Source organism: Centruroides sculpturatus, unplaced genomic scaffold (assembly GCF_000671375.1).
Source record: "Centruroides sculpturatus isolate CEXI.00-Female unplaced genomic scaffold, Cexi_2.0 scaffold1315, whole genome shotgun sequence".
NCBI lineage: Eukaryota > Metazoa > Arthropoda > Arachnida > Scorpiones > Buthidae > Centruroides > Centruroides sculpturatus.
The window spans coordinates 51,618-77,006 of NW_019385578.1; the positions used below are offsets into that span (position 1 = coordinate 51,618).

General features: G+C 32.3%; 1 protein-coding gene across 1 annotated transcript in view; it reads left to right on the plus strand.

The window, feature by feature from the left end:
- The first annotated feature begins 1,334 nt into the window (after positions 1 to 1,334).
- The window catches only part of LOC111640295 (multidrug resistance-associated protein 4-like), a 176,266-nt gene continuing 152,211 nt past the window's right edge, over positions 1,335 to 25,389 (plus strand). The window contains exons 1-6 of the mRNA XM_023386302.1: positions 1,335 to 1,430; positions 1,712 to 1,961; positions 11,175 to 11,282; positions 12,629 to 12,715; positions 15,922 to 16,113; positions 23,372 to 23,466. Coding sequence (XP_023242070.1) covers positions 1,354 to 1,430; positions 1,712 to 1,961; positions 11,175 to 11,282; positions 12,629 to 12,715; positions 15,922 to 16,113; positions 23,372 to 23,466 — 809 coding nt within the window. The 5' untranslated portion in view covers positions 1,335 to 1,353. The remainder of the gene's footprint in view (positions 1,431 to 1,711; positions 1,962 to 11,174; positions 11,283 to 12,628; positions 12,716 to 15,921; positions 16,114 to 23,371; positions 23,467 to 25,389) is intronic.

Here is a 25,389-nt window from a genome sequence, read left to right on the forward strand (position 1 = left end):
GATACAAATAGAAACTTTGCAGATAACAGATAAATGCTTAAACGTTAGAAGCTGAAGACTTGTTAACGTTTAAAACTAAAATTACAGTATGATGAGTAATAACTTAACTTATCAAAGTTTTAAACTGCACTTTCTTACCGTAAACTTCTTCAATACCGAGGTGGACGCTTGTCAGCCACCATCCACCGGACAACTTTCCATGACCTTTGCAAACGAGATTAAACTTTTCGTTTTTATTATTGTGATTAAATCATTTATTTTTTGTTATTTGTTCATTTAGTTACAGTTTGCGTGAGGCGTTCATTTAATTTCAATTTCTAATACGTTTATAGATTTGTATGAAAATTTCGTTTTAATGTTCAAAAATGTTCGTGAAGAATGATGTTTTTTCTCAGCAAATAAGTTGTTGTTTAATTTGCAGTTTTCGTGCTGAAAATGAATACCAGGATAAAAAAAACATAAATTAGAACTATGTAACATAGAAAAACTTTAAAAAGCAATTCAACTGTTTCTTCTTACTTAAATTACAATGCCTGTTGTGTATATTAAAATACGTTTCGTTGTTTAGTTTTATTTTTTTATTAATTTTTTAGACTTGTAAAATGATATAATAAGCATGGTTCGCGCTGCATAGCGCCAAAATCGCCGCTTAATGCTATGTTTATTATAATGGCGATAAAAATATAACACTGGCGATAGTACGTGACGACCAAATTCCGAGTTCGTTTCTATCGACATTTAGCATGAAACTGAATCACTAATTATAGTTCGAGAAATGCAGGAAAATCTCGAGCTTTCGTACAATGGGAATCCTGTGCATTTTTCATCTAGGGATTTTATGGCATCACTTAGCAAGTTCGGGCAGTAAAGTAAGATGTGACGTTATTTTTCGTGTATGAGATATTTCCGGTACAAAAGATATTTCTTTTCTATTTACCACTCTGCCCTTCAATCGAAGAACTACAATTTAAACTGTTCTATTTTCGGCATGAAGTGAATAAATTCAATAAACTAAATAAATTCTTAGAAATTATTTAGTTTATTGAATTTATTCACTTCATGCCGATGCAAGTTGATAAAGCTTTTACTTAGAAGAAATTTAAATACGTGAAATAATCTTTAAGATCCATATAGTATAAAAAGGGATTCAAGTAGCATAAACGACTCTTTTGTTTTAATTAATACTTGATAAATGAATGTCTAACTTTTAATATAAGATTATTATTAAATATAATCTATTTGTTCAGACTTTAGTTTTTTACAATTTTCCAGAATATATGTTTATAAATTCAAATATATAATAGATTACAAGCAGCTATTTTGGCAGACGAAAGATTAAATTTGTTGAACGAGATGATTGCTGATATGAAATTAATTAAAATGTACACCTGGGAATTGCCATATGCTGCATTAATAGAAAAAATCAGGCTGTAAGTACAATCAAATGCAGTAAAACCTGTGTAAAACGGAATCTGAATAAGACAAATGAATTAAAAATAAAAAAAATATTTTTAAAAGCACGTTTTAAAAAAACAAAAAATAATAATAACATTTCGAAATATAAATTTGACAAACTGGATAAAAATATTAAATAATATCCGATTCCGGTACACACAGCTTTTAATATAATTTCTATATTTTAATATGTTAATCTTTAAATAAATATTTCCAGAGTTCTGTGATTAACATTGTTTAATTGTTTATATTTTAGAAAAGAAATGAAAACAATTCGAATGTTTTTATATGTAAGTGGAATATCATACATATTGGCGTATCCTATAACAAAATTATTTACTCTTCTGTCATTTGTCGCAATTTTATTAAATGGAGGAGAATTAAATGCCAAAATTGTGTTCGTCACAATGCTTTATTCCATGTACATGTTCAACATCATTATTAGTATATTTTCTCAGGCAATGGGTTTTGTTGCAGAAATATTGGTTTCATTGAAGAGGATACAGGTAATAAACAGTTTCATATCTATTCCTTTGAAATTATACTACTGCAATACTAGTTTAAAAATTATTCGAGAATTACAATATTTAATTAGTAATATTATTGTAATTAAAAATATCAAATGTTAACACCTGTCAATAACGAAAGTTGAATAACTCCGGAACATAAACAGGAAAAGTCTACTGAATAGACAAGATTTTGTTGTAAATTATATAATTTCCACGCGAATTTGATAAGGTTTTAGATACGAAGTTTTAATTTAGCCTGAATAATGCCTGAAATTAAGGTTCTACTTGTAAATTAAATCGTTTTATCTTCGATTTTCACCATATATTATAGAAAACTGTATTCTGAAAATCAGTTCATATTTCCTCACATTAACGAATGTCACATTGAGATGACATTCTGATCGATATAAGTTTTCATGAGTAGACGTCTTTTCTGTAAATAGTTATGGTTGAAATTGAATACTTTTAACAATTAATAATTTTCAAGATTCGAATACGTTTTTAAAAGCTGAATTTTCGTAAATAAGCAAGATACAAAATTATTTGAATACAATGAAAATAAGGTTACACAGAAATGTCAGCTTGCATTGTATGCAGAAGTTTGTAACTAAGCAACACGCAATATTTAAGAAAATTCACGAAAATTATTCGAAAAATTAGATCAANATATTATAGAAAACTGTATTCTGAAAATCAGTTCAAATTTCCTCACATTAACGAATGTCACATTGAGATGACATTCTGATCGATATAAGTTTTCATGAGTAGAAGTCTTTTCTGTAAATAGTTATGGTTGAAATTGAATACTTTTAACAATTAATAATTTTCAAGATTCGAATACGTTTTTAAAAGCTGAATTTTCATAAATAAGCAAGAAACAAAATTATTTGAATACAATGAAAATAAGGTTACACAGAAATGTCAGCTTGCATTGTATGCAGAAGTTTGTAACTAAGCAACACAGCAACACGCAATATTTAAGAAAATTCACGAAAATTATTCGAAAAATTAGATCAAAATATCTTTATATCACTATTACTGCTATGCGATTAGAATTTCTAGCCTGAAGACTCGCCTGAAGACGTTCCTCTCATCTGTTGAGGGCATTGCAGTAGCCATGATTGGGCTTGCGCTGCTTTTGCCACCGGTAACCAAAGGAGACTGTGGCTTATTTTCGAACGTGAGCCTCTGCCTAACGCGAACCATGTTAATCCCGGCAACGTCTGAACCGATATCACACGTACATCTTACGATAAGAAATATCTTTTGAGAATGTAAGTGTGGTCACTCTTAGATTTAATACACTCGATATACTGTGCCTTACTGGCATGGGTATTCCTACCAGTCGCTCGTGCTGCAGCCTGTATTGATCTATGGCAGTGGTTCTCAACTTTTTTTGTTGATGTACCTTAATAGGTCATTAGTTGTTTTTCAAGTACCCCTTATATTTTTGTATGTAAATTTTAAAATTACTGCGTTAGATGTATACAGCCCTTATAACTGAGCGCCATAAAAATAATTAACTAACTATAACTAAAAGTTAATTACTTATTTTACGTATATGACAATAAATTTAGTCAGGTACATACATTTATTTATTACTAGCTGCAAGGATCCGCTTCGCTGGGCAAAAAGTAACGATAGTGAAGATTAATATAATTATATTATAGCCAATCTTACCCGTTTTCACAGAATGCAAGAATTAGGTCCTCCGTTTCCAGACTAATTAGAAAACTTTTACGTCCATTCAAACGAACTATTTTCATTTTGATCAATTTTCTGAAACTTTTACAATCGTTCTATGATCGAACCAATTCGAATTCGAATTTAATTCGAACAAATTCGAACATAACATTCGAAATAAAAAACCACATTCAACCACTTTCAGCCCCATATCTTCTGCACCCTTATAGCTATCGAGACGCATCCACCATAGTGCATGAATGAAGACTTGGGGCTACTACCACATACAAACACCATTCACGTGCGATGTGTAGTTTGCGGAAATGTGAAATATAGGGACATACATGTCCATTTATATATATATATATATATACAGATATAGATTATTTTATAAGTATATTATATAAAATCATAGAAGTCATTTTAATACATGCATATATTATATTTCCTAAAAATAAATAATTATAATTAACAATAAAGAAAATTTAAATTATTTTACAATAATTTCTAACAAAATGTAATGTGATATTTGGTTCCCATGTTGTTAAATAGAGATTATATTTGTGTACTGAACTTGAAAGTAATGGCTGCGAATTTATAACGTGCAGAACAATACATGAATTTTTCAAATTTTGTAACAAACATAACATCTAAATTTGCTAAATGTGAAGTTATGCGTGCATGCAGTAAAACGCATTGCATGGTGGGGGTACGATCCAGGCCTCGTTATTCCTAATACCAGTAGTCCAGTAAAAACAAGGAAAGCCCCAATTTTATCAATGAATAATTATAGAATAGAAAAAAAATTAATGCTTGGTTAAACCGTAATTTTACTAGTCTACAGATTCACTCGGCACTAACGACATAAATAGACAAGCAAATCAAGTGGATAAACAAGTTGTTTAGACTGTTAAAGGGAAATCGGTGTTCACACTGGAATATTTTACAGCAAGTTTTTGTCGTTTCTTGTTTCTTGTGTCAATAATTTACAGAAAATTGATTATCATACGCCATTTATAATGAAAGTTAGATGTACCCCTTTCAATTTATGCTCATACCCCTACGGGTACATGTACCCCCAGTTGAGAACCATTGCTTTATGGATCAGTAAAGTTACTGGAATTTCCCACTAAAACCAGGTAGTGACTACGTGAAATTTGTCATTATTATTATTGTTATCAATTCATCTCGATTATATTATAAGATTTACTTTGAAAGAAGGAAGGCGATGTCTCTTAGACAATAAGTGTTTTCTCTAATACAACAGTTAGACCACATACTCAATAAAAAACATAGAACAAATAATATAATATAATATTAATAATAATGCTATTTTGTACTATTTGTTTAGTCATTTCTACTAGCGCTGAAAGCTCTCCATGCCTTCCTATCTTTCACAGTATCCTTCAATTACAGACAATTTAGTGTTTCTTTCAATTGAGTCAAGCCACCGTATCTCATTGGCCTCGCTCTGTTTTCTGCTAATTATTTTCATGATGACTGCCTTCTTAATTTCTTATTATCTATATCTATATCTATATTCTATATCTACCTATATCTATATCTATATCTATATCTGTGTGGCAAACCTGGCAACACTTACCGTGCCCTTAGTTTTTAATCTTTGTCTCCAGACAATCAGTCTGACCACGTGCACGGTACTGCCGGCACTCTGTATTCGAGAACTTAATAAATTCGTTTTATTAGTTGAAATCTGTAATTATTTGATCAAGACTCCAAATCTGTATCTATATTTATAGCTATATATATATATAAATGGACGTGTGTGTCCCTACATTCCACTTTTTTACAAAAACTACACGTCGCACATGAATTCTGTTTGTATGTGGTGGTAGCCCCAAGTCTCCATTCGTGCACTATGGGGGCTGCGTCTCGATAGCTATAAGAGTGCGGGAGATATGGGCTTGAAACAGTGTTGCCGCAATGAAATTTCAAAACGTACTGAAGCGCCTTCAAAAAATGTACTATTTTCCTTCAAAATGTACTAGTTCTATGAATACTTTGTTTAGGTGACTATACATATATAGGCACGTAATTTATATATATATAGTTTATTGTCAAATAATTTAATTTTTAAATCTTATTTTTGGAATTTTTTGAAAGCTATTTAAAATTAAAAATATATCTATATCTACACATCTATTATTTATTATAAATTGAGCATTACCTTGACAAAATTTATTAATAATACTATTGAATTTATTTTTAATTTTATAACTAATCGTGCTTTAAAAAAATAATTATAAATTTGTTATATTATATTATTTTATTCTTTATTATACTTTAAATTTTTTTGATGTTATTGCATCACTTTACGAAGTGGTATATACGTAATTGCATAAGTTTTAGTACCTATTTAATTAATTCTAATCATGACAGCAAAAGATAAGGATGCTTGTTTCTTATAAACTATTTGATAAAAACGTTACATAAAATTGGGGTTGCATAATCATCCGAAATTATTATTATATTTTTGACTGGAAATTACAGGATTTATGCAATTTTAGTTTAATTAATGTCATATAAAACTGACTGCTCGTACAAGTTTGCTTAAAACATGCAACTCAAAAAACCCCAAAATGGCAGCTCAAGAAGTAGATCACGCGTGTCCTGATCTTCTTATATAGACCTTGGAACAGTCGGAAGCGCGGCCATTTTGGAACCATACGTAACATTAACCCTTATTTCTTTTACTACGATTACTAAAATTGAAGTTCATAATTTAAGAATTAAATTATAGTGGTAGAAAATAATATAAAAGTATTTATAATATTTATACTCGTACAATTTCAAAACTATTTTCTGTAATAATTTGTTTCTGACTTAACGGATATTTTGATATTATTGATGACAAAAGTTTAACATCATTGATTTCCTTACCTGTCCATTATTTTTGTTTGACGGAGTTGAATTGTTTGGACCACGTGGAATAAAAAATTTTGTTAAGGTCCTGATGAGAATTTCCAGACAACTGAACGTGTGAAAGAAGACCACTGAGTCAAGACCGTTTACACGTGCAACTATCTATGTTGCTGACGTCGAGGGACACACACCATTTGTATGTTGTGATTGGATAATTTAAATTAGCGAGCAGTGACGCTAGTGAAACTTTATTAAACTAATTTTTCTCATTTTTTTCGTTAAGGCGTAAAATATTATTTTGTACCGTAAATGGTAGTTGAAATATTATAATGTACTGAAAATGTACTAAAAATCTAAATGTACTTTCAATTTACTGGAAAGGGCAAAATGTACCAGAAAAGTACAAATGTACTGGGAACGGCAACACTGGCTTGAAAGTGGTTGAAAGTGGAAGATTTTCTATTTCGATTTTAAAAATTTTCGAATTCGAATTTGTTCGATTATAGAACGATTGTAACCGTTTCAGAAAATTGATCAAATTTAAATTAGTTCGTTTGACTGGACGTAAAAAAATTATCTAAATAGTCTGGAAATGGGGGACCTAATTCTTGCATATGGGGTTGAAAGTGGTTGTCTTCGAACATGTATAACAATGGAAGTGTCAACATTGGAAGTGTTAACAATAGAAGTGTTAACAGTGGAAGTGTTTACAATGAAAGTGTAACAATGGAAATGTTGAGTAATAAAGAAAGTGTTAATATAAAGCGGCATGTAAGATTTACAGGCGGTTTTTTGCGTATTTGCGGTTTTGCGGGTACTTGCAGCTAGATTCTAGATTACTATAGATTCTAAAAAATCTATATTACATACAAATAAAAACACAGCGAAGCGGGTCCTTGCAGCTAGTATGATTATAAAAGGTTAATTACTGTTTGATGATCAGGGATTTCATTAGATTTTTTATTGGACTTTATCTAAGACAGTTTTGATAATGATCCTCGGTGTACATGAGATACGCAAAAGCCGTCTTGAACACCACAATTGTTCTTTCATTAGCTTTTTATAAATGCATTTCTTAATCCCGCTATTCATAATACAAATAATGTCTCCAACACTACAGTTGGTAATCGTCTATCTTTCTTTTGTCCTCATTCTGTAAAATCCACGTTTCATAGTCATATATGGCCATCAGAAAAATAACATTGTAACCTAATTTGCATTTAATTTCGAGGGAGATGTCTGCTCTTATAAAAGCTGTCTATGCTTATCATCAAGATTAATCCAAGAAGTATGCAGGACTGAGTTCAGGAATGCAATCGTCATTACGGTCGATTTTGGACCCGAGGAATATAAATCTTTCCAATACCTCGATTTCTTCATTGTTGCTCACTATTTTCACTTTCGCATTATTCGAAGTTATAATTATTTTGGTCTTCTTGTAGATAAGAAGCAGCTCTACCTTTGTACATTAATGCTTCACTTTTAGTAACAACTACTCTAGATCTTCCTATCTTTACGTTCAGTAGCGTATTGTCATCTATTGATATATATCTGAGATTATTAATGTTTCTACCTCCAGTTTTCACTACAATGTTATACTCATTTAAATCTGCTTTTTTCATCGCCACCTCTGCATACAAAGTGAATAGTAATGATGAAAGGATTCAGCTGTAGAGGTTATTTCTTGTAATTTTGAGCCAGTTTTTTATGACTATTTCATACATTGCTTCCTGACTATTATACAGCGAATATAAAAGCTGGGTGAGATGCGGTGAAATTCCGATTTATTTTAAACACTTCCACAACTCGATCAATACAATCGACAACATTTCAGTAATTAATAAAGAACGGATATACTGTTTTTTGATATTTCATCTCTGTCTCCATCATCCATCGACGATTACGATATGATCATGTGTCTCTCTTTCCTTTGGGAAACCTGCTTGTACAGTACATCTGGTATCTCTCTGTCTAAGGTTGTACAGTACAAGTAGATATATATTTATGGAAATTTAAATATAACTTTTTTCAAGAGTTTTCGTTTCTTTATTTTTGAGATATAAAAATGATTGAATAGTGACATTCAAACGGAAAAATGGTGATTAAATACGGGACTTTATCTTGTTGTAACGAATAGAATACGAATGTGAATATATTGTGAGGGAATTAAGCCGTTGAAATTTTTAAAATTTATATTTGATTATAATGTTCCATAAGTTTGAAGAGGAAGAATAAGACTAAACCGAAATGGGCTACGTCGGTCTGTAAAAGTAGATGAGAAAGTTCATTAAGAGTTAAATATATTTTAGAAAAGGATATATTCGGCATTAAGTTTATTCAGTAAAGACATTGAGACCCGGGCGCAAACAAGTGAAGCTAACCAACTGCGGATTGAATATTACTAAAAAAATATTGAGCTAAGTGTATTTCTGTTAAGTACACATTCAAAGTTATTGTAGATCATTCACTCCCCGACGTACGGAGATTTTTAGTCAAGTTATCTACGGATGATTTAAATAACAGTCTGGGATCAAATATTAAGTTGAAGTTGTATGGGTTAAATATTGCAATTTTAATATCTACAGCATAGTCATTAATGAATGCGGAGGAAATAAGTGGTAAAAATTTATCGATGTAAGCGTAATAGAGAAGTTAATAAGTTTCAATATGATATTAAGTGTGCAAACTAATTTTTAATATTCTGACAATACATTCTTTGTTTATTATAGAATACTGTAGTTTAGCATAAGAAAAACTTTCTATAAAATGTATTCGAATACTACAACATTTAGTTAAAATATTTTACATGGCTTTTCATAAAACCTGTTAAAGATATTTCTTTTGTGTATGACAGAAGCAATTTTACAATACAAATTAACTCAATTTGTGCTGTATTTTTTTGATATAGATTATAAATATAGTAAAAGTTGTTCAAACCTGATAAATGTCTATATCGTGTCTTACACAGGTTTTTTAATTTCCTTTCTCTGTGAAGAATGGGTTTATATATGACTCACATTAAAACAATATATTCAATTCTAAGAAATCTGTGTAGCATACGTATAACGAAACAATACTACAAGTAAAAGAACTGAAATGCAACGGTCATACAACTATTGTTATTTAAACCCACGGTTAGGCGCGCGGGGTTATATAGAACCCCCGGGGTCTTAAAACGCGTGTATTTTTTAAAATTTTTTTTGCTTAAAAATGATGCCCTCAGTACCTTCCTTCCATGGTGTGAAGATCGCACCGAAAAAATTTCAATTTTGCACGAAAAAAATTTTTTGCATAGACTTATAATGGAAATCAGTGGGGTGCTATAGTACCCCGCGCGCCTAACGGTGTAATTCATTTTCGCGCGACTAACGGAGGTGGGTCGATCTGACTTCGTGTTTTGAGGGAAAGCTTATTGGTTGATATAGAGTCAGTCATGATAGAAATGACCAATTAGAGCATAAAAGGCGTAAAAACAAAATTTTTAAAGCCAATAAACGGCAAAAAAGTTTCCCATAGACTTAACATTGTCAGTTTGAAAGGTGGCGTTTTTTGGCGATATTTATTGCTAAATGGTGTTGAAAACATGTTTATTCGTCTAAATAATTTCAAGCGACTTATTATTAGCAAATTAGAAGTGGAAAAAAAGATTAAAACACGCGATTTTGTAGCGATTGTTTACATACTTCCGTGTGGTGGCCTTCGGGGGCGTGGCATTTCGCGGGAATATTTCTAGCAATTGTTTTTATAGGTCGATCTAATAACAGACATATAAATTAACCAATTACAGTGCAAAAGAAGTTTACTATCGATGTTATCTGCAAATAATCTCCACTTTTCCTCCTAGTTGCTGTATGATTTTAGATGGTGTATTTTTGGAAATTCATAGATATTTTTGGCCCGGGGTTTCGGACAAAGAATTTATTGTTGTGGTAGTTAAAAAACACATGCAGGAAGACGATTGACAGCTTAGATAGCATCAGACTTGTTTACAGTTTGTAAAATACGCTCTTGAAGTCGACCAATTTTTTTTGAAAAATTTCTAAAAACGGGAGACTTTCTGTTTTTCGTTACGAATAAATAAAAACGATATATTTGAAGTAGTTTTCTTCACTAATACATCAAAAACACATGCCCACAAACATCCAAAATGAAAAAATCGCGAAAAAAACTATGCGTTTTGAAAAATTGAATTTTGAAACAGGGTTCTATAGAACCCCGCGCGACAAACAGTGCGAGAGTAACTGAACGCGCGTAACCGTGGGTTAAAACTCAATCTAGAAATATTTAGAGTAACTTAAATAACAAGTTAATAATATTTGTATTTGAACGTTAATGAAACACCTTATAATCATTTTTTCTACATAAGTAGTAAACATTTTTAGTCATTTTGTTTTGGCATCTTTTGTTATATTTAGTTATATATAAATTAACGTTTTAGCCATACCAAAGCTTGTGACAACCGAGTTGTAAGACGCAAGGCCAGACATTATTGAAATAGATTGCGTTTTAAAAAATACTTTAGATTTTATAATAACTCCGAGTTGATTTTAAATCCCAGGAGTGTTAGCTCAGCACGTTAACCGCGTAATTTTTCGTGTACAAACTTTTATTAAAATAAACAACATTTTCGTAATTTTAATTTAGGTTTTCCTACTCCTTCATGAAAAAGAGAATAATGTTGTCAAAACTGTAGAAGAAGAAGATAATTTAAAGGAAATACGCATGGATACTGTTACGGCTGCATGGAAAAAAGTAAGACTTGGCTTTAAATTTAAGTTTTACAATGTTAATAATAACTTTTGGGATTTGTCTAATTCGATAATTTTAAACTACTGTACACGAATCTTAATTAGAAGCATTTTCACGTAAAATGATTGATCGTCGCTGGTTGTTCTATTTTTTGAATCTATATACTTTTAAATTAATAAAACAGTTAGCGATATCCATTAAGATTTTAACCAAAACAACAGTCATTTTGATTTACCAGTAGTGAATAACACTACAGGATACTGGTAGCTAGTATCGGAATGACACTCGACCGATGAGTGGGGAGCTTTTCCGGATTTTATTTACGTGTGTAACTTCTAAATTTGAAAATCCGTTTTTACAGAAAGTCATTTCAGAAGGCATTGGTACGATTGAAGATTACTCTTGTGTTACTTCTTTTATCACGTAAATTCATTTCAAAAAAATATTTTTTCTAATACGGATCTTGCTTGTTTTGAAAAGAATTTCAAACTACCTTGCATACAAGCTAAAATGTTTGTATTTTAAATTAAGAGATCTACGTAACGCTACATACTTTTCATAAATTTTTAAAATGTGATAATATTACAAAATACTGAATGCATTGCAACTTATGTAAAACTATAAAATTTCATGTAATTTGTATTTTAGATATTTGTAAATATATCGTTGTTTTAAATAAGGATGGACAAAGTTTGCAGGAACTAAATTCAAGTAAATTTATTAAATTAAACGATGATGCAAATTATAATTGTGATAATTATGTGAGAGATAAATAATATTAGTGAAATTATTCACCAAAATATACCGTAGAATCCTGCACCTATTTGTCATTTATATTCGGATATGTATAGCAAGTCCATTTTGAATCTTAATTGCAATACCTGACAAAATAATTCGAAATTCGAATTATTTTGTCAGGTATTCAAAATAATTCGAATAGTATTCTCGTTGCCTAGTATTGCGTTATATTACCCCAAATTTGAATTTGTGTCACGTGTCAGAAACAAATTCAGAGAATATTATCATTGAAAAAATTCCTATTACGTGATATTCTCAACTTGTTGGTGTTACAACTCACATAACACAAAAACTAATTTATTAAACGGTGACTGAAAAATTTCGGATGATCGACTTCATTTTACAGGTTGTCAGGTTATTAATATGTTACGGGACATTCAATTGACGTACGATATATACAAATAATTACAAATAACAAATAATTCATTTTCAAAATAATAAACTAATTAATTTTAAATTTGATAACATCTATCATGATTTAATTATTAGTATATAATTATATTTGATTTATAACGTTTAACATTAGTTTTGCTTGTTTGTTGTGTTAAAAGGGAACGGAACCAACGTTAAATGGAATATCTTTAAATATGCAACCTGGAGAATTATTACTTGCTGTCGGTCATGTTGGATCAGGAAAGGTAATATATTGATTTTTCAATTTATTTTAAATTACATGCTTTACGATTTAACGACCGTTTGAAAAATTACACAAAACGTAACCATTTATCTGTTTATAATAAAAATACTTCAAATTTTAATACTTGATTTTGTTATTTAAGATATTTTTTCCTTTTTTGATTTTAGTTTTATTTAATTTGAATTCATGAACATAGAAAATATGTGTTTTGTATAGTTTTCAGGCAAAATGGCAGGTTTTATATATAACATGTGACAGAATAGAAAAATCGTCAGTTAATTGTTTGTATTTGACTTACTTAACTGGTTGTGTGCAAAGTCCGTTATAAAATCGTTCATTTTTGCTGTTATGCATTAAAATAAACTGACTGAATGAAAGGAAAATATGATATACAATCTCATTATAGACCTTTATAATTACGTGTTAAAGTCATTGCTCATCTAAAATCTCCAAATGAATATAAATATTTATCTAAAAATATAAGTAAAATAATTCTTTATTACTTTTATTCGTCATGAAACTAATAAATACTTCCAAATGTACAAGTTATTCTTATTGTATATTTTCCAAGAAGTATTAATTTATGATAACTGATTTGATTACTTTTGTTTCCTTATTATACAGTTTACTGTATAAGTGTCTACTGGAACAATCCTATTAGTAGGACTTTATTTTACAAGTCTCGAATTTTGCAAATTGACGAAACTTATTCATAAAAAACAGTCTTTATTTTTCACCTGTTTCACCTGTACACACTCAGCCGATAGCAAAAGCAAAGTTTACGTTAAACGACGTTAGCTGGCTGGACTGCCGTCTAAAATGCGTTGCAAAGTCGACGATCGTCCATTTCTGAACGCTATCTAAACGAATCACGGCAGCAAAATGTTGGCTCTTACTTTTTTCGCTGCTACTCCCCTCTCTCAGGAGTCGTTTATCGAATCATTTCATTCGTTTATGACGTCAGAAAATTTGCGACGAACAACGTGTTTAAATCATGCCAGAATTTTTCCAAAAAAATATTAATGTGTCCTCTAAAAAGTTATAAAAAATTATCCTGCAGTTGAGGAAATAGGTTACAACAATCGTATTCCTGGGATGAAAAAATCCGCATGGAAGATCATACAGAATGAATTTTCTTCGTTATTTTCTTGACTGTCTGCTCACAGCAAAACCTCATTCTTATTATGAACGCCTCTATCAATATACAAAATGCTTTTTATATTTATTTAATAATAGTTTGATAGATACCTGCATGCTGTACAGACATGAATTCTGATAAGATCACTGGCAAACCTCTGGAAGCTTCCAGTGGCAAAAAGTTGTATTGTCGTAAACTGTTGTTCAGTAGTTAATAGCAATATTCTTTCATTTAGATGCTTAATTTCGTCGTCAATACGATTTTATGAGAATCAAAGTTTAGGAGGGTTGTTTATAAAAGAAATTAGCGATAAAAAGAACGATTTAATTTCAGTTAGAAAATATTTTATAACTTTGACAAATTTTTCGTACAACAGATGACAATACCTTCGATTTTGATAGGCAGTTCATTTCCTTTCTTACGATGACTAGTAAGTTGAATCATAAGCGGACGCACACAGGATTTGTCCGTCTGTTTTGCAGTCGACCTGTCTAAAAGGGGAAGATTTCCCGCTATTCGGGGTAGACATTGAGGAGAAGTACCTACCATCATAAGATATAATCGCCGTAGCTGACATAACTATTCAATGATCTACCATATGAAGGGCGCCATACAACACTTAACGACCATACAAATTGAACAGATTCAATACAAGATACAGAAGAAAGGTGTTAAGGTAGTATGTTAAAGTAATATATTGTAAACTCTTCGCGAAATACGTAGAATTAAGGTTTAGTCTGTAAGGTAGATAGTTTCCCCGATATATCGATAACACTTCCATTTAATTGCATTCTCTTAGTAGTTGTATTTTATTTGTTCATTTGTATATTATTGTATTTATCCGTTTATTCGCTATATTACATTTATTGTTTATTTGTTAACAATGATCTCATTCATATCGATGCACCCCCAGTTACATGAACGTAAGTCCTCCTAAAATTCAGATCCCTTTTTACTCCTATCTGTATGTGTGTTAATCCGCGTTAGAACACGATTAACTGGTGTAAACATCCTGACAGGAGACGCAATAGTAAAATCATAGTCATCACATTTGTACTAAAAGCGTTAGTCCTTCCACACTCGATATTTAGTAGTAGAACCATCCTTTTTAAAAAACAGAGGACTAGTTTAAAAACTTGCAGGCGAGTAAGCGTTATACAAATCATAACTGTATTCTATATCTTTGGCCAACCTCACAATTTAAAATACGAACCCAAATTTAGAAAATCTGTATCTAATTCGAAATTCGTTTTCGGAATATATTTTTATAAAATTATTCCGATCTCGATCTCTTTCTCTCTTCGTAATTGTCGCGATGAATAATTGTCTTCATTCGTCTCGTTTACAAGATTTATTACATGAAAAATATCCATTGTAACATAATCTTTGTCACCAACAAATGAATATGACGACTTCTACCCAAATAATATAGGTATGAAAGGAGTACAAAAAGTAGAATAAATAACTTGTTTATATTCGGTGTTAAACTGTGGCAAGCGAGAAACGCCGTCTCAGCCGCGGTCTACACATTGTCTAAACTGTCGTCAGCGTTTAAACGTTATCCTTGCAATGGGCTGACTATATTTGTGTTTTAGACCTTTTGGTCCCTCATGAGTAGATTTACAGCCACTAGGTGCTAAAACAAGATTTTATAATATTACAAAAAAATAACTTGCAGATGAAAGACCAAGTGGTCCGGAACAAACGTAGTGTGTACAGATGAAACAAATGAAAAATAAGGATTTTTTTAAAATAAGTTTTCTTAATTCACAGGACCCAAACAACAGTGTAATACGTCCTACTACTAATAGCATAAATCCCAGTAGACACTTATATAATAAAATATTATTGATTAATCAATTAATAAATGTAATTTATTAGTTATTCTTATGAATTGGCAAAATATGTTTTATCATTCAGTGCATTATATGTGCTGATAAAGAAACGCGATTGATAATTGAAATAATATCCTTATAATAATATGTAAATGTTTCTAAAATATTTATATAATTATATTATATATGCAAAACATTTCGTATCAAATAATTAAATAACATTAATTTCGTTAGACATCTTTATTAATGTCCGTGTTGGGAGAGATTCCAATTACTTCTGGTGAAGTGTCTGTGAAAGGAAAGATCTCGTATGCTTCTCAAGAAGCTTGGGTATTCAACGCAACTGTCAGAGAAAATATCTTGTTCGGAGAAGAATATCACGAAGAAAAATATAGAAAAGTCTTGCATATTACTGCTTTAGAAAAGGTAAGATAATTTTTGCATTTATTTTTAAAACTTTGGCGTACTTACATCAGTTCAAGACGAAAATTTGTTTATCAACTGCAAGGTGATACGAAAATGACCTGATATATATAATATTACGATTACAAGGCAATTGTATCGCGTTTCTTCAAAAAACATGCCATGGTATATGAAGTTAAATTATTAGAAAGTACAAACGATATATTTAGATTTTATATCTTAATGGGTTTCTGTTAAACATCAATAAAGTAGCAATGTTAAATACATTAATTATTATATCAGTGCAATATGTGTATTAATAGTGCAGTGTGTAGTAGTAGTAGTAGTAGTCCTTCCAATGCTAAGTAGCATACTGAAACAGCAATTTTCTTACATCGATTTCGATCAAAGGCGAGGGCTTCATCTTCCTCGCAGGTCATATTGAGCATCTTCTAATCTTGAAAAAAGTTTTACGCTAAGTATTCCTGGGCTGTTCTCGTGGTCGTTTGGCATCAGGGGAACCTATTTCATGGCTGACGTAGGGAACCTATTGGCTTCCAAAGAAAAAAATGTGGATGGCCAGAAAGATTTTTCTATGGGCGACAAAGTTATGAAGTTTGCACATCCCACTCCAAAGAACCTGTTTATTGATGATGTGATCTAAATATCAATTAACTTCACGTCGTTCATTCTGATGCCAATTTTGTGTTCTTTCTGACCCAATGCGTATTGTAGCATTATTTCACTTTCCTCAAACAAGGCGATATCGTCAGCAAAAAACTAAATTTTCCAGACATTCCTGGGCAGACCACTCAATGCCAAACCCAATGCGCGCATGACATAATCACTTCTTCCTGCCACATGACATAATCAAAGGTGATGAGAAAAAGGAAAAGGAACAGGACACGACCCTGCCTGACTCCTGTCATAATTTCAAAGAAGTTTGTTTCACCACCTTCAGTTTTGACGCAACAACTTGAATGCAGTTATAAACCTTGAAAATGATGAAAATGTTTGTCGGTATGTTACCGCTAAAACTCGAAAGTCGTTAATGTGTACATTACCTAGCTAATCTGCAGATTAACTAGAGTGATCCGTTAAAGTTGGTAAAATTTTTCTATTTCTCAAATTACCTAGGTTATCTAGGTAATCTGCAAATTACCTACTAGGCATTCGGTAAAGTGAAAATAAGATCTTTGCTGGAACAACAGCAACGTTTTTGTACGCTTAAATTAACATATTGTTCTTTATTTAATTTTCGATATCTAAAGAATCATGTTAATGCAATCAAACAATCGACAACTTCGTTGATAGAATCAATCATCAACCAATTAAAAAACATACAAAAAATCAAACGGTTTAAAATATTAATACAATTAAGAAAATTATTATATAGATAACCACTTATGGAATTTTGGGACATTGAGTATCTATCTGAACTAAGGGGACCGATACGACTTCAATGATACCGAACTTTCGGACCGGAGACGAAAAATAATAAAGTTATCATACCTTTTTAATGATCGCGTGATATAATTGTGCAGTTAATGTTACTTATGGTGAGTAAAATGGCGGCTCGTCTCTGATTCCAGCAAACAGAAGAAAGGAAACAGTGGGGACGCACGTTCTAACCGAACCTAACCTATTCTAATAATTACCATAATTATTACCAACCAAATTATTAGAATAGGTTAGATTAGGTTTTAACGTGCGTCCCCACTGTTTCCTTTCTTCTGTTAGCTGGAATCAGAGACGAGCCGCCATTTTACTCACCATAGGTAACATTATCCAATTGTGTTTACTTATTAGTGCAGTCTAAAGATTGGTGACACTTTGAATTTTATAGCAATTGCTTTCTGGACAAGTACACCTATTTGTGGTATATTTATTTGTGGCAAAGATCTTATTTTCACTTTACCGAGCGTCTAGTAGGTAATGTGCGGATTACCTAGATAGTCTGCACATTCTCTAGGTAATTTGAGAAATGGAACTATTTTCACAACTTTAACAGATCACCCTAGTGAATCTGCAGATTAGCTAGGTAATGTACACATTAACGACTTTCCAGCTTTAGCGGTAACAGGTACATCATATAGTTGAAGGATCTGTTAGAGGGACTAGTAGTGAACACTATTAAAAGCCTTCGTGAAATCAATGAAATTGATGGCAAATGGGTGTCGATACTCAATGCATTGTTCGATGATATTTTCAAGATAGAAGATCTTCCGCTGAACGATCTTCTGCAGTAAATCCCAACTTGCTCCTCTTTGAATCGTTGATCGAGGAAAATCCGCAGGCGTCGAAAGAGGACCACACAAAATGTTTTTCCAGGCACAGAAAAGAGGCTAATACCTTTCCAGTTGGTACACTTGGAGATATCACTTCTCTCAGGAATTTTGACTATAACGATCCTCTGGGACTTCCCCACAATACCAGTCCCTGTTAAACAATAACGATAACTTTTCCAACATGGACTGCTCTTCATGCTGCCTAACCTCAGCCATAATTTTCTCAGAATCGGCTGCACTGCTATTTAGACTCTTAATCGCAAATACTACTTTCTCAAAGGAAATATCACCAGTGTCCATCTGAAGGTCACCCTGTGTATCCTCAATATCGTAATAATGTATGCTGGTCGGTTCCACATGATTAAATGTTTTCCGAAAATCTTCTATCCACCTGTTGTTCTGCTCATCTTGGGCTATCAGAAGCGTTCCGTTTTTATGTTTTATTAGAATGCTGGGTTATTTTTCATCCCAGTCAGTTCATTGACTATATGGTTCAGATTCTTTGAGTCATTCCAGTCAGAAACCGCCTGCGCTTTACCTCCCTTTCGTTCTAACCATTCCTTCTTGTGTTTCTGACAGATTCTTTTTACACGTCTATATAACTCGGTGAATCTCTGGCTTTCTTTCTCCATTTCACTCATTGTTTTAGACTGTTAAAGCTTCGCATCGTTTTTTTTCCATTAATCAACATCCACGTGCGATCTTAGATCTAATGATCATTTTTTTCGTCCTCCACATCTTTTAATGATGTTTTCGGTGCTTTCCATGGTAATGTCTCTGAGCTTTTTCCAGAGATCTATATAGTATATCTGTTACCTCTCGAAGAAGGGGAAAAAGATTGTGCAACTCCCGATAAATGCTTCGGCGATGATTACATCATTTAATAATCGAATCATAATTTTTCTCTTGCTGAATGTCTTTTTAGCATGAACTGCTTTTGATTACAATGTTTGCGCTTTACTTGGGTATGGTCAGATCTAATATTTGCACTTCTGAAAATCCTCACATCGCACAATGATAACTTCCACTATTTACTAATACAAATAAAGTCTATCTCATTAAAACTGCTCTATCTGGTGACAGCCAGGTTTTCTTATAAATAAGCCGATGCTAGACGTAAATGTTTCCAACACGTAACCTGTAATGTTCACAAACGATGTTACCCGTTTTCCATTGTCACTGATATAAACAGAGATGTGTGAACATCAATTAAAGTCTCAACTCTTCGACGATCGCCGCCTAATTGGGCATTGAAGTCTCCGATCAGTACCCTCAAGTCATGATTCGGGATACTGTTAAAGACGTCTTGGAGCTGCTCATGAAATTCATCTTTTATTGTGTCCTTCGCATTGTTGGATGGCGCATAAACTTGCACCACAGTCGCTTTGGCGTGTTTATAGATAAAGCTAACGGTAATAATACGATCACAGAAGGGCTCTCATCCAAGAAGTGCTTATGTCATTCGTTTACTCAGAATAAGACCTACTGCACTTCGCCACTCTACACGGTTCATGTGCAGAATGGTCTTGCCATCATTACTGATTCGGCCGTTTGTCGTTCATCTAAGCTCACTGACGCCAAGTATATCGAGTCGGTTTTTATCAAATGTCTGTAGTAGCTGAGCCAGTCTTCCACTCTGGTATAGAGTACGCACACTTTCCGTTTCAATTTTCGTAATATTTCTGGCAGAAAAGATCGTTTCGGATACCGTTTGTCGATTTCATCCGACGCTGTCATATTATTTGAAGCTGAACTTCCGCTCATTCAATAGAAATTGTTGTTTATTTCTGCTGTTTCCTTAGCACTTATAATTTTTACAGTGACAGGTTACTAACCTAACGACAAACCCTTTGACTCTAGGCTTAAACAGTTAGGACTCTTAGCTAATGAACTATAAAATTTTAACCGTTTATTTTAAACGTTTTAACGCAATGTAATTATTTAGTAATGTATACTGAATAATAATCATTAGTAATTATCAAGGCTGTAAAGTCGAGTCACAGTCAGAGTCGTGGAGTTTTGGTGTTTTACCGGGAGTCGGAGTCGGAGTCGTCAAAAACTCCGCCGACACCGACTCCTTTTTACTTCCCGACTTGTTATGTTTATAAAAGGAAAAAGTACTGGAATCGCGTCAAATTTGACCAGCCAACGTTTCTATTTTGCAAATCTACACGTTTGGAGACCTCCGGAATCTTTCAAAAAAGTCAATAAAAGGGGAACAATCGCGCCCGTGTAAGTTGGCGTCTCATTTGTTTAATTTCTTTATTTTCTGTTCTGAGATATTAAACAATATCTCAGAATGGGTAAAGTTTAAGAAACGAAATGTGACACTGTAGCTTGAGTATAAAGGGGCATTAATACTGTTAAACTTTGGTTCTGAATTAAAGATCGACAGAGTAAAGACATAAAAGTGGTCATGTGTCATATCTCTTAATTAATGTATTTTTTACTTGTTATTAGCGTTAAAAATTAAAAAAGTAAATAAATAAAGCCCCTGTCTTACCTCAAAGTAAGGTTTTTTGTCATTTTATAATACTACATAAAACCCGTTAAGATGTTCTCGCCTAAGATCATAGAATGTGAATGGGACACGATTTGTTTAACCATTTTGACGCTTAATAACTAATTGCTGTGTTAAACCATCTGACTCCGATTCTAACCACTCAGACCACAAAAATTATTGGGCTTGAAACGGGGTGAACAAATCATGCCCCACACACACGGTATAACATCCACACATATACACATATAGTAATGTGGGCTGTCTTGGAACTTTGTTGTTTTATGTTAAAATTTATATTTTGTCTTTTGCATAAGTTTCTCTTGTAAGCTAATTATATTAATTTTTAATTATAACATTTAGAATGAAATCACACTTCACTTCTCCATATCCAACTTATGCATACCGAAATACTGGCAGGATAAATTGCAAGTTCGCGCTTTGATTGACTTGAATGAAAGTGAAAATGAAGAATCAAAAGTATTTTCGATGAAAGGTCTACATTCAATCTATCTTCATTTTCTCCATTGGGCTCCCTTCATTGTGAGTTCGCATGATCATGAAGAACGTGAGTGAACTGCTCACTTTGTTCTTCTGAGTAAAAATTATTAATAGCAAAACGAAAATTAAAGAAGGAATTGCAAGCTTAATTACTTACTGCAAAAAGTATAGCCAAATAATTTCGGCAATTCTTCGCTTTATATTTTCGACTTTTGTCCTCATTATGCGCAATGAACGAAAAACTGATATATCGATTAATTAATAACTGGCCATGTACGGTATTTGGAAATTACTGAAATAGCAAAATTTCGGTTTATTTCATTATGAGTGGGCACTTCGTCGAAGTGGAAAAGTGATAAGTTTTGAGTAGATTTTGCTCTTAATACACTCGTTGCCATAAGATTTTGCTTACCAAGTTGTTGTCATATCGATACGAAATATGGTATGCGGATAACTCCCAAAAACATATGAAAAGTGTTACAGGTATAGCATGATGGCTCATTGTGTAATGCCAGAAGAGATCGTTAAAGTGCATTCTTTTGTCGTATAGAAGAAGTGCAAATGCATCCTCTCTGTACCTCTCCTGTTGAAAAAATTCTGTATCACTAGAGCAGCTTTTACGTCACACTCGAAGACTATTTGAACAACTAACCGAGTTTGAAAAGGAAAGATCATCGTGGCAAAAACAGCCAGCTGGTCAACTTGTCGAATAGCCAGTCATCCAAACCGTTAAAAAAACACTTAAAAATTGCTAGGCCCAGTAAACAAGATCCCACGCTCAAAACACCTTCGCAGACCACTAGTCTGAGAGGACCCCGGTCGGAAGACAACACACTTGCGGCCGACCCGTTTGTTGTCCACCATCCAGGCACGGGTGGCACCATTATTACAGGACCCTGCGTCTCTCAGTACCATTTCGAGGTCTCGGGATGAGAAACATTTGGTATTACGGCCGCTGTAACATGAATAGAAATTGACACCATCCTACTGGTCGTCTACTGCAATGAATTTACATTCAATTTCAGCACTGACGACAGCCGTGTTTATATCTGCAGGTCATGTGTTGAACTCTTTAATCCTGCCTACATTTTGTGCAACACATTGCCCAAAACTGGTATGATAGTCTGGGGTGTCATGACAGCCAGCCACTTCACGACAGGGCTCCCAAGAGCCATTTCCAACAGTAAAATTTTCGAACACACACACGGCAATACTGTCAGTGGACTGTATTTGCCATATTTCGCACATACCTGGCATGCACGATCCCGTGATTTGTCATTGATTGAACATCTCTGGAATCTAATGGAATGCAATATTAAAGTGTGCTGGAATTTGACGAAATGAGAGAATTATTTGCAAGAAATATGGAGCGAGATACCACCAAACATCACACAGCACTCGTATGCCTGTATGCCTGCCTGCATCATAGGGTGTATTCACGCTAGAGGTGGCCTAACAGTGTACTTACTAAATATTTTTTCGTTTGTACGTTTTCCTACAATAAATGTTTCTTTTGCTTTCATTTTATAATCACATACATATGTTTCTATTGCATTCACAACGTACAATTTCATTCCATTTTGACAACTCCTTGCTGCGCTAACTTCTATGTAAACGAATGTTTGTTAATGATTTTTTCTAATACTTGTAATTAGCAAGATTGAGGCCGACGTTTTAAACGCGAAAACGTGTACGTCGAACGTTCAGCGCCGCTCTTCTGTATGAGCCTACAAGTTTGACAATGATGTTTGTATAGTTAATGGAATCATGCTCGACATTCTAAACACTATTTTCAAACTTCTAGCCTAAGAGGAAACTTAAAACTTCGGCCTCAACATCGCTATTAATTTATATTTTCTAACGTTTCAATGAATTTCTTATAAAGTAATTTTTTGCTTCAATAGAGTAGGCAATGCAAATTTTATTCAAACTAAACGTAACTTGTAAAGAAATTCATTTACACGTCTAGCATTTATTTATTTATTTATTGTAGGATATTAAATTATTTCCGAAAGGAGATCAGACAATTGTAGGAGAACGAGGTGTCATGATGAGCGGTGGGCAGAAGGCAAGAATTAATTTAGCAAGGTAAGATCGATCGTTTTTAATTATTGTATTTCTAAGAGTACAAACATAAAAATACAATTTTAATGGGAATAAGCCGGATGCACTGTAGCAATAACCTAACCTAACCTAATAAAATCAGATTAATGCTTCTAAGTATATTCATTTTTTAATTAATTATTACATTCTAATGAAAACGTTACTAAAAAATTTACATTACTTTAATGGCCTGAGACAAATATTTTGGTCTGTTTAGTTTTTCCAACAATAATAGAACATTCAGTAATTTTTTAGAAATATTCCATTAATTTCATGTAACAATGACAAAATTTTCTTGTACGTTTCATTGCAAAATTTGACGATAAGATATTTCTACAGCAGGGACATTCATCTTCTTTCGTTAAAATCTCTGTTTGCAAACACTGAATTCAGATTTTGCATACAATTGTTTTAAAATACCTGTTTTAGTATCAAGTTTATAAAAGTCATCCTCTGTCTTACTAAGAACCACAGCTAAAATTGAACGTGCATCAGTTTTGCATAAATTTAGTAATATTTCAAGGTCTTCTTCAGTTTTTATCGAATGTAATACATCGGTAAACTTTGCCATCATGTTTCTTCTGCTATATGATCCTGACTTTATTCTGACAACATTCTGTAAAATTAATCGTAAATTCGATGTAATGCTTACGTGAAATTTCTTGCGTTTAAATTAACGGTAATTTTATATTATTATCTTTTCCAGAGCAGTATATGTGAATGCCGATATTTTCCTCCTTGATGATCCACTGAGTGCCGTTGATGTTCCAGTAGCAAAACATATATTCGAAAAGTAAATATTTAAATAATAGTTTTTCTATATTTTCATATATTCCAATTTTTTATTTATTTTCAGGTGTATAATGGANATAAAAGTCATCCTCTGTCTTACTAAGAACCACAGCTAAAATTGAACGTGCATCAGTTTTGCATAAATTTAGTAATATTTCAAGGTCTTCTTCAGTTAAATAAGTAATCCAACACCTTATTTTTCGCTGAGAGATTATTTTTAATTAAAATTCTTCAGTTTTTATCGAATGTAATACATCGGTAAACTTTGCCATCATGTTTCTTCTGCTATATGATCCTGACTTTTCTGTTTTAGCTGATAAATATTACACGGAAAATTTCATTTATTAGGAAAACGGCAAATTTTCGAAAATTTGCCGGTTTCCTAATAAATGAAATTTTTCGTTACTGTTACATAGATTCACGAATAACGAAAGTAAATGTAAAGATTAGGAAACTCTTTGGATGGAGACAACATTCTGTAAAATTAATCGTAAATTCGATGTAATGCTTACGTAATATTTCTTGCGTTTAAATTAAGGGTAATTTTATATTATTATCTTTTCCAGAGCACTATATGTTGATGCCGATATTTTCCTTATGGACGATCCACTGAGTGCCGTTGATGTTCCAGTAGCAAAACATATATTCGAAAAGTAAATATTTAAATAATAGTTTTTCTATATTTTCATATATTCCAATTTTTTATTTATTTTCAGGTGTATAATGGAATATCTAAAAGACAAAATTTGCATTCTCGTTACGCATCAAATACAATTTCTAAATTCTGCGAGTAAAATTTTAGTGTTAAAAAAGGTAAATAACTGAATATTTTTTTACTGGTNCTGGATGATCCACTGAGTGCCGTTGATGTTCCAGTAGCAAAACATATATTCGAAAAGTAAATATTTAAATAATAGTTTTTCTATATTTTCATATATTCCAATTTTTTATTTATTTTCAGGTGTATAATGGAATATCTAAAAGACAAAATTTGCATTCTCGTTACGCATCAAATACAATTTCTAAATTCTGCGAGTAAAATTTTAGTGTTAAAAAAGGTAAATAACTGAATATTTTTTTACTGGTTTTCGTTTTATAAATCATTTTCTACAGTAA